We start from the raw sequence: 14312 nt of genomic DNA on the forward strand, positions 1-14312 counted from the left end.
AGACTCCACCTTCTAATCCCAACGGGTGGGCTCCACAACAAGGCCCAATCCAATGGATTCCAAATTGGGCCCCTGCACCATTCCCCTTTCCTCAACAGGCTGCCCAATTACAGCAACAACACCGTGTATCTGGGCCTACTCTCAACGGGCCAGCTCCGAATCCAAATAATTATCAGTTTGTACCCCACGCATACCCGGTTTTCCAACGTCAAGATTACGGGTAGCTCATGACTCCTACGGAATTGGGTAATTCTTTTGCCACGATGACCCTTCCGTAAGATAACTCATGGTACGTGGATTCCGGTGCGACATCTCATATGACCAACAATTCAGGCGCTCTCATGCCCTTGTTTAATTTGAGTACAAATAATCATATCTTAGTTGGTAATGGTAGTCGCATTCCGGTTACGGGTTATGGTCACACCACTCTAACTTATTCAAACCCCCCTTTAGCTCTTTGGGATATTCTCTTAGCACCTCAAATTGTTAAAAACCTTATTTCTGTTCGTAAATTCACCTATGACAATTCAGTATCAATTGAATTTGACCCTTTTGGTTTTTCTGTGAAGGATCTTCGTACGAAGAAGGTAATAACGAGATGTAATAGTTTGGGGGATCTCTATCCCGTGACCACAACCACTTGTCCATCCATTTGTCTTGCAACTACTCTCACCGCAGCTGCCACTCCACCCACCTGGCATGATCGTCTAGGCCATCTGGGAAATTCTGTTTTTAAGTATTCTTAGGTCTAAAAATCTTATTCCATGTAATAAGGAGCATGACTCCATCTTTTGCGTTTCTTTTCAATTAGGAAAACATACTTGTTTGTCATTTCATAATTCAAATAGTAGTTCTTCTACTGCTTTTGAAATTGTACATGCCGATTTGTGGACTTCTCCTATTCGTAGCACTAATGGTCACAAATATTATTTGGTTTTATTGGATGACTTTACTCACTTTGTCTGGACAATACCCTTAAAATTCAAATCTCAAGCTTTACAATATTTTCTGAATTTTCGAGAGTATGTTAAAACTCAATTTGAGCGTCCCATTAAGTCTTTCCAAAGTGACCATGGTAGAGAATTTGATAATGACCCCTTTAAGCTCTTTTGTGTCACTAATGGGTTAGTTTTTCGGTTCTATTGTCCACACACCTCATCTCAAAATGGGAAGGCCGGACGCATGATCCGTACCTTAAATAATATTTCTCGTACTCTTTTAATGCATGCTTCGATTCCACCGTCCTATTGGCATCTTTCTTTAGAAACGGCAACATATCTTCTCAACATCTTGCCTACCAAAGCTCTTGCAAACACTACTCCTGCATTTGCTTTGTTTCACAAAACCCCTTCCGATGACCACTTACGTGTGTTTTGATGTCTCTGCTTTCCTAATCTATCCGCCACGGCCCCACATAAGTTGGCACCTCGATCAACTCCATGTGTTTTTTTGGGATACCCCACAAACCATCGCGGATACTCTTGTCTAGACCTAACTACTAATAAAATCATTATTTCCCGTCATGTCACCTTTGAGAGTCAACCTTCCCATTTCGTAATTTAAGCAAATTTCGAAACACAAATTATGAGTTTTTAAACTCGGACTCAAGTCCCTTGCTTTCTCCTTTTTGGCAACATCATAATCACCTTACACCCCAGCAAACCGGCCATATTCAGCCAGCTAGCCTACCCGCCAGCCTAGCGGACGCTGGCTTACCAGCGGCCTAAGCAGAAGGTTCTATGACCAGCCCAACAAGCGCTGGTTCACCAGCGGCCCACACAGAGCTAGGTAGCCCACCCACTCCTTCAATATCTACCAGCCCATTTCTATCTTCACCTTCAGCTGGGCCTAATGCTAGGCAGCCCACTTCAACAATCTACACTCCACCTCCCTTGCGAGGTAATACGCCTATTCAGCCCACCTGCCCACCACCTCCCTCTCCCCGAGTCACCCGTAATCAACAGGGTATTTTTAAGCCCAATCCAAAATATTATAACCTTACCGTTCAACCTTCGGGTCCCCCTCATCACAAACCACCCCTTCCAAAGTCTTATAAAAAAGCCTTAATTGACTAAAATTAGAATGCGGCGATGAATGATGAGTATAATGATTTAATTAAAACAGGGACATGATAGTTGGTGCCTGGGCCTACGGGGGTGAATATTGTTAATTTTATGTGGCTCTTTAAACACAAATACAAGTCTAATGGTGACCTTGAAGGCACAAAACTCGTCTTGTATGTGATAGCAGGTCGCAGGAAATCGGTGTGGATTGTGATGAGACCTTCAGTCCATTAGTTAAACCGGCCACTATTCGCACTGTTCTCAGTTTAGCCATGGCTAAAAAAAGGTCGCTTCATCAATTAGATGTCAAAAATGCCTTTTTACATGGTGATTTGCAGAAAATTGTTTATATGCATCAACCCCCGGGTTTTTTTTATCGGAGAGCTTCTTCTTATGTTTGCCGACTCAGAAAGGCTCCATATGGTTCGAAACAAGCTCCCAGAGCTTGGTACCAGCGATTTGCAAACTTCCTGATCAAATTGGGTTTTGTCATTGGCAAGAGTGACAACTCTCTTTTTACTTTCCGGCAGGGTGATGATATGGCGTATTTGCTTCTATATGTTGATGACATTATTTTAGCTACATCATCTGACAGGTTGTGTGCAGGGATCATATCTCAGTTACAAACTGAGTTCCTATGACTGATTTGGGTCCACTGAGTTATTTTTTAGGGATTGCGGTGACCCGTACTCCTTCTTATTTGCTACTTTCACAGGAAAAGTACCCACAAGAGATTTTAGAGCGTGCAGGTATGAGCTCATGTAAACCTGCAGCTACTCCAGTTGACACTAAGTCCAAACTTAGTGCAGATGCAGGACCACCTTTTAGGGATCCTACTTTGTATTGCAGCTTAGCAGGTACTTTTCAGTATCTCACTTTCACCAGGCCAGATATTGCCTATGCGGTACAACAGGTGTGTCTTTTTATGCGTGATCCCCGGGAACCTCATTATGAGGCATTGAAACGCATTTTGTGTAATGTTCAGGGTACCATTGATCACAGCTTACATTTATATCCATCTGATTCTCATCGACTAATTACATACACTGACGCTGACTGGGGAGGTTGTCTCGATAACCGACGATCCACTTCGGGCTATTGTTGTTTCCTTGGGGACAACCTCGTATCTTGGTCATCTAAGTGTCAACATACTTTGTCTAAGTCGAGTGCAGAAGCAGAATACCGAGGCGTCGCAAATGTTGTCTCTGAGGCGTGTTGGCTTTGTAATCTTTTACTTGAGTTACATTATTCTCTACGGCAGGCTATTATTGTTTATTGTGATAATGTCAGTGCTATATACCTTTCTGGCAACCCGGTACAACACCAACGCACCAAACATGTGGAGATGGATATTCACTTTGTTCGAGAAAAGGTTGCTTTGGGGCAAGTTCGGGTTCTAATGTTCCTTCTAGATATCAATTCGCGGACACTTTCACTAAAGGCCTACCACGAGAATTATTTCTGGAATTTAGATCCAGTCTTAGCGTACGACCTCCTCCCGCTACAACTGCGGGGGTGTGATAGATATTATATGATAATATTTGTCGCAAATTAGGATAGATTTTATGTATATTTTGTATCCTTATCGTACTAGATTTCCTAACGTGATTAGAACTAGTATTGTAAACTCTATATATATTGATCAATGGTACACACTCCAAATTAAGGAGTTTTCTCGAAATCTAACAATAAGTCCAACTCATTACTCTAATAACAATGCCTTTAATTTAGGATGCCTGACTATCTATTACCTTTAAGCCCTAGCCCATGATCTTAAAATGTAAGGCCCAACTACAAATGGCCCAACTATCCATGGCCCTTAATCCCTAGCCCATGATTTAAATTATAACATATATGTTTGCTAAATTATTATAAATACACATAAGAAAACTTCCTTCCTCGAGCGCTTTCTAGGCCTCATAGTTAGACACAAACAAATATATAACAATGACAATTTTGTAAATAATGACATTTTGAGAGTACTACTAAGAGGTAATATAGTATTACTGGACATTTTCAGTAGAACTATATGATTTTAGTAGTACAAATGACACTTTGAGTAGTACTAAAAAAACATCTCAGTAGTACTAATAGGCCTTTCAGTAGTACAAAAGATTGTTATGTAATTTTGCTTGTGTCTAACAGTGATGTATTAGGACTTCCTCTTCCCATTACTCCCTCTATGTCTTTTACCTTCTTACTACATTCATGGTAATTGACTTGAGCTTGGAGGCTCCGTCTCAGGGAGCCTCTCGGCCTCTCATCAAGGCTTAGAGATCACTTTGCAGGTTACCTGACGAGGCGGCCACCTAACATCATCATCTTGATTTGACATAGAAACAATAACTGATTTTGACCATGAAAAAAAGAAAAAATATATATAAAAGGGAACTTCATAACCATTTTTTTTTTTTAACATTCTCATGTTCTTTTTAATTTAAAAGAAGTTAAAAATGTATGTAAAGGCGTAAAGGAAGTAAAGAATCCACATACTATTAAGAATGACGTTTGTAACAAGAACATGATGTATTGATGTTCATGAACTCATGGTGCATGTGAGTCTATGATGGAATCGAAATTGTATTACTTGTATATTATTGGATGTCTTAGTAGTGCGCATCAACGATTAATAAAGATGAATGTTATACCGTTTTGATAGCGTGGGTCAACGTTTAATAAAGATGAATTTCATACTAAATATACGTGTTAGTTTAAATTTTTAATGTATCGATCTTAAACTTTGATTTAGTTTACTCATTAGTATATACATGGAGCTATCCATAATTCTGAGTTTGATTACACATGATAAGGGATCATTTGAGGTGCTATTTTATAGCTTTTTTAAAAATCTAAATTGATAACAATTTCGCTGAAAAATAGCTTAATAAGACTATTCAATTCACATAATTGAATCTAAATTTTTCTGATCTAATTTGTTCTGGGTTGAGCCCCAGTTTCTACGTGTTTCTCAAATGGCGGGAATGGTAAATAAAAGCAACTTTATCAATATTTTATTTATTTTTTGGGTGCTGACTCACCCCTCTCCCTCCTACCCTTCTATCTTCTACTTCCTTCTCTAGCTTCTCAACGTGACAATGGTAAGAGTCTTTACCAAGATTTTAGACAAGAACCCAACACCACGGCATAGACTAACCCCAACCCACCATCTCGACAACCATTTCCGACAGTTTCCGGCGGCTTCGCCGTCTAATTCAACGAAAACTCTAAAGAAAAATTGGAGAAATAAAGGGCATTGTTAACCCTAGATGGTAGGTATTTTTTTCATTTTTTTTAACCTCAAAAGCTGCTTCAATGGTGGAGAGAAAGGTGCTTGAATGGAGGAGAGAAGCCGCTTCAATAGTACAATTAGAAAACCAGAAATTACAGTAATTTGTGCAAAAGGAAAAGAAAATTAGAAAATTACATTTTTTACCCCTGTTTTATTTGGTAAAAAAGACATGTTTAACCCTATGAGATACATTCCATGTTTATCAAGAAGAGAAATATGGAATTACCCATTGTTCTGAAGTGATTTCCAAATTTTGGCAAACTCTTAATTTATTATATGAGATGTCATTATATTTGTATTAATATTATTTATAATTTTTTAAATAACAAAAATAATGATATTTAACAATTAATAAATTTTTTTTAAAAAAAATAAGATTTGATCTACGTATTTGATTATTTCTTAAATAAGTTGATATTAACTTGAATAAGGGTCTGTTCTCTTCAGATTATTTTCACTTCAGTTCTTAATTTCCTTCTCTCATAAAATATTCAGTTCACTTCATTCAATCAGAACAGGCCCTAAGTCGAGCTAAAGAATGTTAACAAATGGTTATGATGGTGCTAAAGAATGTTAACATGATCGAATAGATTGTCATATCAAATTGTCAATGCCATTACATTGTCCTTGAACTTATTGTCTAAGGTGGTCTTTATTTTAATTTTGTAAAATAAAATAAAAACTCTGTAAAAATATGAAATAATACAGAAATTTAATCAATACTCGTATTGCCAAGAGCCTTAGATGCCAACTGGAACGTTGACTAGCGACATTACTACGTGTTACGTGCATTGTCATTGCTCACTTATTCAGCATCTAAAATTGTTGCTGTGAGTTGCTTCCAAAAATATACTTTTTTTTAATTGTAACGTATCCATCAAATAGTCACAGCAAATCTTAATTATGCTTCTTAAAATCAATTAATTATCAAATAGTTTTCCTGAAAGCGTAGTTTACTTCTACGATTAGCTCTTCGCAATTCCAATTTAGAATATATATTTTGTAGCCTGCTAACTTGGGAACAAAACTCTTTCCCAAAAAGGCGGTAGCTAGATCATTTCTCCAATTAACTGTCGAATATGCATAATAGGGGTATCGGTTGAAATCCATTGTAGCCCGCTTGTGAATGTCCCCTATTAGAGAAAGAGGAGAGATGGTTCAACTTTATGCATAGAAGAGTTTCTCCTAATATTGCCAATTGGTTTTAGTATATAATCTTCTTAGCCTTGTATGTGGATTGAACTTTCCTCATCCTTGCCTGAGTTGTTCATTTCGTATTATCTCAAAATTTAAACATGGTATCAGAGCTTGTGGATCTCTTTCAAACTAGGCATTGAATCAACCAAACTCTCCTTCTTCTTGTTCGGATAGCCTAATATTGTCATAATTTTAGGATCCTAATGAGGAAATGAGATGGAAAGGATCTTAACATGTTAGAATATCATATTTTTTTTCCCCATGTTTGATGCGATGTATAAGCAACTTTCTTATGTTAGCTAGGTAAGCGGATAATATTGTCGTCTCTAGCTAATTGCATTATTGCACAAATCCATTTGACTTTTCTTTCCTTTTGGAGAAAAATTAAGTATTACTCGTATGAAGTATTGAAGACATGTAAATATGTAATCTAATTATGTAATGAAAACATATTGTTGTAATACATTGTATATGATAATCAGATTATGACCCCGTTTACTTCACCTTATTTTTGCTGAGCTAAAATTATTTTTTCTGAACTTAAATTAATTTTACAGATTTTCTATTATATTTCTCTTTAAGTTTACTGATTTTTATTGAACTAAAATTATTTTTACTAAACTAAAATTATTTTTACTAAATATTACTATTTTTTTAAGGTGAAGTAAATAGAGCCATATCGATCCCTATTATGTAAACTAGCTTTTGAGGAAGAAAAAAAAACTTTTAAGAGCTATAAATATTTCTATAATTTTGTAACTTTCTTATACGAAGTATACAGATAGTTGGATGCTAAAATTGCAAATGGTAAGTCTTCCATATTTATAAATACGCTCAATATAGAAAATATAAAAATAAAAGTTGCTATATATACTCAATTGTACCATTTTGGCAGCTGAAAATATGAAAAGTTACATCAATTATCCCTTGTGTGAGTATGTCATAGAGAGGCAAGAGAGGGCGCCACTAAAGGTAAACAATTTAAACAAAATTCAATTTAATATATATATCCTGAACTTTAATTTAACCACCAGCTTAAGCTTTTTGATTTTTTTGTAATAATAACCAATTAAAATAGATAACATCCCCCATATATTAAGTTCTTTACGTGCACATAAAAATCTATGTTGCAATCTTCATTTGACAAGCAATTTGAGAGTTAAACTACTTTTTTTTTTTTTAATTCGAAATCCGACTAAATTGGACTTTTAGTTTATTATCAACATATAGAAGTCATAAGAACAAATATATTATTTAACAGTTAGAGTATATGATTTTAAAATTAATGCACAAATTATTGCATGGATAGAAAGCTGGTTATTTAAGAAGCAACACCCCATCACAAATTCTCAACGCCATAAAAGTATTATTATTGCTTTCTCTCATTCCCAAATTTTCCTTTCCCAAATTTTCCTTCATTACAAACTAATTGAAGAAAGAATTCGTTGAATTTGATCACCATTTTACTTGTATAACATGGATGCTTCAAGTCGTATTACTAATCAAAATGAAGGTATGTACAATTAACTTTAAATGGAGATGCTACTTGTGTTATATATGCTGTTCCAAATTATTCGTCCCATTTTCTTAATTTAAAGTGTCCCAATTTGTTCAAAAAAAAAAAAAACAAAAAGTGTCCCAATTTACTCGTTTTAATTTTTAATAAGTAAAATTTATTTCTTTACATATTTTCATAAGTTGGGTCCCACAATCATATACGGAGTGCTAAAGTTTTTTTCTATATATTTTCACTTGTATAAAATTATGTGCAAATGGTCATGTACGAGTAAATTGAGATGATGAATACTATTAAAGTATCATCTATATTTAATTAACGTATTATTGTGTTTTTATGAATGACTCCATATTAAATTTGCTAAGTGGTTATGTAGTTGAAGGAACAGGAGAAAACGTGCTTGCTAAACATGCTGCTTTCTTCGATAGGAATCATGATGGTATTATTTATCCATGGGAGACCTTCAAAGGTTATATCATAAATTCATAATTCATAAACCATATATTTCTCCTTAAACTTTAGTTAATTTTTCGTATTTATATATTAAGGGTTTTTGGTTCAATTGTAAACCAAATAATTCCTCTAAATATGATTGAATTTTTATTTATTTTTTGGCGATTTAATCTCAAGAATTTTTGGTAAACTTATTGAGTGTGTACATGTTGTAGGATTGCGTGCCATTGGATGTGGGCTATTTATATCCATCGCCACAACCTTTGTCACCTTGACCATCAGTCCCAAAACTCGCCCGGTACCTCTTTGAATCTTTACAGTTTTGTAAAATTAGTCATATATGACAATATTTACAATGATGTAGGCTCTGTTTGTTTCGATGGAAAATATTTTTCATAAAAACCATTTTTAAAGAAAACAATTTTCTATGGACTAGGGATTCCAACTAGTCCTTTAAGAAGAATTATTATCAATGTTCTTTATGTCTTATGCCGGTTTGTGTATAACATTTTATCAAAGTTATTTGCATATAAACGATAAATGTGTTGGATGTTGTGCAATGTTCTAAACTTTAGTTGAGCTATTTAAAATAACGCCCACATAAAGAAACAATATTTTGTTGTCCAGTGATTAATGTTGTTATGTAATTAAACCATAATCCCCATTAATATAGAAAATTCTAAACTTTATTATTCCAATCCTCCTTTTAATTTCTGATTAATTGATAAAATTGCAAAATTAATTACACATGGAGATAAGAAGGTAAATAAATATTTTGAGAGGTATAATAGTCCATACACTATTAATAAGAGCAATCTCCTACTTTTTATAAGGTAGGGAGGAAAAGTGATTGTGAAATGGGTTAACTGTATTTGATTGATTATAGGATAACTTTGGGATACAACTTTTGGAATAAAAATATGGAAGTAAAAGTGAAGGGAAGGATAGAGGAGAGAAAATACATAAGTAAATAATGAGTAAAAAGAAATGTGACATACCTTTTTTACAAATGAAAAATGGTTTTCCTTTTTTAATACTTCATACTTAACTTTTACCAATAGGAAAATTGTTTTTTACTCCGTATCATTTAACAAAACAAACAAAGAAAATTCAAATATTTGTTTTCCTTTTTTTTTTTTTTTTTATGAATCAGTATATTTATTGAACAATTATTTTTGACAATTTATTTCTATTTATTTTTGGCATGGGTACAGGGGAAATTCCCTTCTTTGCTTTTCCCAATTGAAATAAAGAACATAGCCAAAGGCAAACATGGGAGTGATACTGGTACCTATGACACACAAGGGAGGTATGTTTCATATTGTTATTGCATCATTTGTTAATTTTAAGTAGAAAATCGGAACCATCTAATTATTACCCTTACAAAAAATCATCTCTATGGAGTAGTGTATGTGTATGCCAATCTTTAAAGGTTAATTTCAAGTGGATAAAACTTATTAATGAAACTTGTTTATAGTCAAAATTAGTTATTTTATAGATCTCGTCAATGTCTTGGGTTATTGCATAAATAACAACCGTCAACTCATGCATAAAAGAAATTCATGATTGAATCCCTTTATTATTAATAATTTCTTGCTTTGTTATTAAATAGATTTTATTTATAAATAGAGAGCATGTGTAAGATAAACTTAAGTGAATATTTCTAGAATTGTCACTAAATGAGGGAGAGTGTCACATGACTTATGGACGTATTATGACAAAAATTCAAAATATTTTAGAACTTATTGCTTTCCTTAGGGGATACATACATTTTGTAAAGTTTTGAAAAATGTTGAGCCCATGAGCAAACCTACATGTGAGTGAAAGTGTTGTCCCACATTAAAAAGATTAAAAAGTGAAGAGAAATATTGGGATGTGTATCTCACATTGAAGAAAAGAGAAAATTGTGTCCACTTAATAAGGTTAAGGGGCTACTCCCTCATTGGCATATGGTTTTGAGGTGGAACCTCATTCGACGTGAAAAGTGGACACTCATAACGGGTGTGGCACAAGCCCATTTATCAAAAAAACAAGCATGTAACGCTTAAAACACTAGAAAATACATAATCCATTATTGCTATGAAACTATTGCGTGTGTTGACCATTTGCATATTAATTCATAGGTTTGTAGAATCGAAGTTTGACGACATCTTTAGGAAGCATGCTCGCTCAAATACAAATGCTCTCACCTCTGAAGAACTTAGTGAAATGCTCAAGGCAAACAGAGAACCTAAGGACTTAACAGGAAGGTTAGCATCGGAATTTTTTTTTTTTTTTTTTTTTTTTTAAGAAGAAGTTAGCATTGCTTCTTAACTCTTCAAGTCTTCTTGTATGTTCTATCGAACTTTGATTTTTTTTTTTTCCTTCTTATTATTATGTTATTATGATGCCACTTTCTTATTTCGTTTCAAAGATAATTAATTTTTCTCTTTCACGCGACCTCTATGCTATCTTAGTTTTACTCTATCTTTTAAAAAAATAAAAAATACTCTTTTTTTCCCGAATTTTTATACTTGTTGTAATTGAATAGAACAAAATAAATGTATGGAAGCACCCGATATACATTTTATGTTTCATGTTTAGATTATAATTGATCTTGCCTTTTATTTTTACAGGATTGGGGCCTTTGTAGAATGGAAGGTATTGTTTTCTCTATGCAAGGACAAGGATGGGTTGTTACAAAAAGATGTAGTAAGAGGAGTATATGATGGAAGCTTATTTGAGAAGTTGGAAATGGAGAGAAAATCTGCTAAATAAGATTCACAAACAAAGCTAGCTAGCTTAGTTGGACTATGTCGTATACATAGTGTGATTTGTTGATCTTCATTGGGTTGCACCAATTTCGGACTATGTCGTATACATAGTGTGATTTGTTGATCTTCATTGGGTTGCACCAATTTGATATTGTTTTGTACTCCGTATTAACATATGGGTTTGAATTTACTATACATTGTTGTTCATTCTAGCTTAGCATGTAATTACCGTGTGATGTTTATTTTTAATTTGTACATATATTACATTATTACATATGTAATGTAAGAATTTCTCAGTGCTTGGGGTTACTTTATCAGTGTAATGAGAGTTACTCGATTAGTGTTATAAGGGTTACTCGGTCAATATTATAAGGGTTACTCGATCAACATTGGAAGGGCTACTCGTCTGTATTATATGGGTTACTTTGTTCTTTGTAGGCGGTACATATGTGGTCAGCCGCACATAAAATGCGCTAATTAAACAATATAATCACCGGTTCACCACGCAGTGGGGCTGATTTCTTGATGTACAATGTAATTAAGGAAGACTTCAACGTGGTAGTGTTATTGTTCCGGATGTAATCCGACAACCTGTATCCAAGATCCGTGAAAATCTTATCGTCCAGCTAAGCACCTACACAAGAAATAAGGATTAGCTAACCCTGGGGTAAATCCGGAAATAACCACTCTGATGACAAAGTCAGAAAGTGTTTAAGAAGAAGAAGAGAATGTATTAAGAGAGAGAGAGAGAGAAAGAGAGAGAGAGATAAAGAGAGTAATAAATACCCCCTTTTAATAGAGGAACCGCATGTTATGCAAGTGACATACATGCTAGGTGTTGGTCGCTTGACGCCACGTGTTATTTGCAGGACGATCGTTGCCTTGTCGATATAGGGCAATACCGACATGGTCATTATGACTCAAAATAGGAATCTGTATAATCTATAAAAGGGGTTGATATCGGTATATGTTTATCCATTATCGGTATCCTCCCATACAATTACATTCCACCCTCATACAAATATGATTAAACTAAGCTCGGGAAGGTGTTTGAGAATAGGAAAAATTGATTCTAATAATCCCACTTTTGCCCGGTTCGCTATTAATAATCCCTCCTTTTACACTTTTTTCTTTTGTTGGTCCTATATTACTGGAAACCGGCTACTAAAGTCAACATAAAATTTTTTTAACTTTTTTTTTTTATCTAAAATGATTTTTTCCTTTGGCTTCCCTTGTATAGTTTTTCGGTGGGTTATTAATTACACCCAACTACTTATGTCACATCACTATTCTTCTCTATCTTCCATTTCTACTCATTTTTTTTTTCGAAGACCCATATCTAAAAGCAGTTTGTTTCCTCTAATTTGCTAATTTCATCGCCATTATTGAACCACCAACCATCCAACAACATTTGTACCTCCTAAAAGTGTCAAGATTGTTGCGTCAAAAGGGTGAAAAAGGACGGGTTGTTGTTCGTACTTCTCTGTTGAGCATTAATTTTGAACCAACTGTAGCAGGTTCGCAATTCTCAACCAAACCTTCTAAATTTGTTGTCAATTTAAGTAAATGAACATGTTTTACATTGCAAGTTCCTATCTTTTTCGCTGAAAATGTTGTTCGAGTTGTGAAATTGGTTAAATTTGAGTTTTTGTAAAGTGGATGAACTGGTGGTTGTACTTCATATGTTTTGATTTAGATAACCGTAATTAGATTGTTTATTGTTGTTTGTTGGTTGTTTTTTTGAATGTTTGTGTTGTTATATATTGTGGATGTGGTTATATTATTGAGTTGATTGTATCGTGTTGTTCTTTCTTAGATGGATGATCCATTTGCTACTGTGACATTGAAGTATTGTTATGGAGGGATGTTTAAAACTGTAGGAAATGGTAATTTACAATATGTGGGTGGGCATAGGAGGACCTTTGCAGTGGACCCTGATGAAATGTCTTACTGGGACATGTTTTTGCTAGCCCAAAATTGTAGCAAGGATGATGAAGTACAAGGACTTTTTTACTTGGTCCCAGGGACGACTTTAGCAAATGGATTAAGGAAGATAGGAAATAATGATGATATTAGGAACTTGAGTGAATTGGTTGACAAATTTAGGAGTATAGAAGTGTATGTAATGCATGAGAGTCAAGGTCCAGAACTTGACCAAGAAAAGCAGTTGACTCAATTCCAACCCTTAGTTAAGTATGCTGCTACATCATCTACTAAAGAAATAGAGAGGACCCCACCACTAAAAGATGCTCCTACCTCTTCAACCTTACCATTAAAGAATCTCACTTCCACAACAACCCAAAAACCAGATAAGCCTTTAGTTTCAAACCCTAAAGAGAAAAATAAAGCAACCCTAAAAAAATCAGTTTCTAAACTATACCCAACAGAAACCACACCTGCTCAACCCAAAAACACCATACTTGTTTCTCCTCATATTGAACCCACTATAGTAGAGCAGACTACTGACATTGTCCCTCTTGAGAATGAAAACACTACTGATTCTTATGAGTGGACAGATAACAGGCCTAATAGTCCATTGAACTTGAATGACTTGTTGCCCTCCATTAGTCATAGTAGTGACAGCACATATCCATTATATAAGCCTAAGTGTAGTGAAGAAAGGGAGGTTAATTCAGATTTACGCTTAGAGGATCTAGATTTAGATGAGGAAGGTGGTGTAGATTGGGAAGAAGAAGTTGAAGAAGCTTTGGTTGAGCCTGTGCAGTATGAATCAGATGTCAGTGATGAAGAGGCTGTTATAGCAAGGGAAAGGGTTGAGAATTACAACACCAAGCTAGTCCATCTAGCCCAACAACTTCAAAGTGATGCAGCAAAAGGGAAGTTAGGGGAAGGTACATCAAATCAAGGTGGTAAGCCTGCAGCTAGTGAGACAAATGAAGATGGTCAACTTTCTGAGTATGAGGATAGTGAAAATGAGATTCACACACCAGAAACAAGTGGTGATGAGGGGCAGGCAGTGAAAAAAAAAAAGGTCAGGTATTCTTGTTAACTTGAACGCTGATTTTTCAAAGTTTAATTTT

The 14312-nt window shown here is 34.8% G+C and overlaps 1 protein-coding gene across 1 annotated transcript; it reads left to right on the forward strand.

Moving 5' to 3' along the window:
• The first annotated feature begins 1739 nt into the window (after positions 1 to 1739).
• Positions 1740 to 11275, forward strand: LOC145577678 (putative peroxygenase 5). Its single transcript, XM_081635154.1, has 9 exons — positions 1740 to 1899; positions 2735 to 2812; positions 2873 to 2976; positions 3049 to 3127; positions 8442 to 8534; positions 8734 to 8816; positions 9733 to 9827; positions 10642 to 10767; positions 11134 to 11275. The coding sequence occupies exons 1-9, from the start codon at positions 1740 to 1742 to the stop codon at positions 11273 to 11275; spliced, it is 960 nt and encodes a 319-aa protein (XP_081491280.1).
• Positions 11276 to 14312: the final 3037 nt, after the last annotated feature.

This window comes from Chenopodium album, chromosome 14, assembly GCF_948465745.1.
Source record: "Chenopodium album chromosome 14, dcCheAlbu1.1, whole genome shotgun sequence".
Classification (NCBI taxonomy): Eukaryota; Viridiplantae; Streptophyta; class Magnoliopsida; order Caryophyllales; family Amaranthaceae; genus Chenopodium; species Chenopodium album.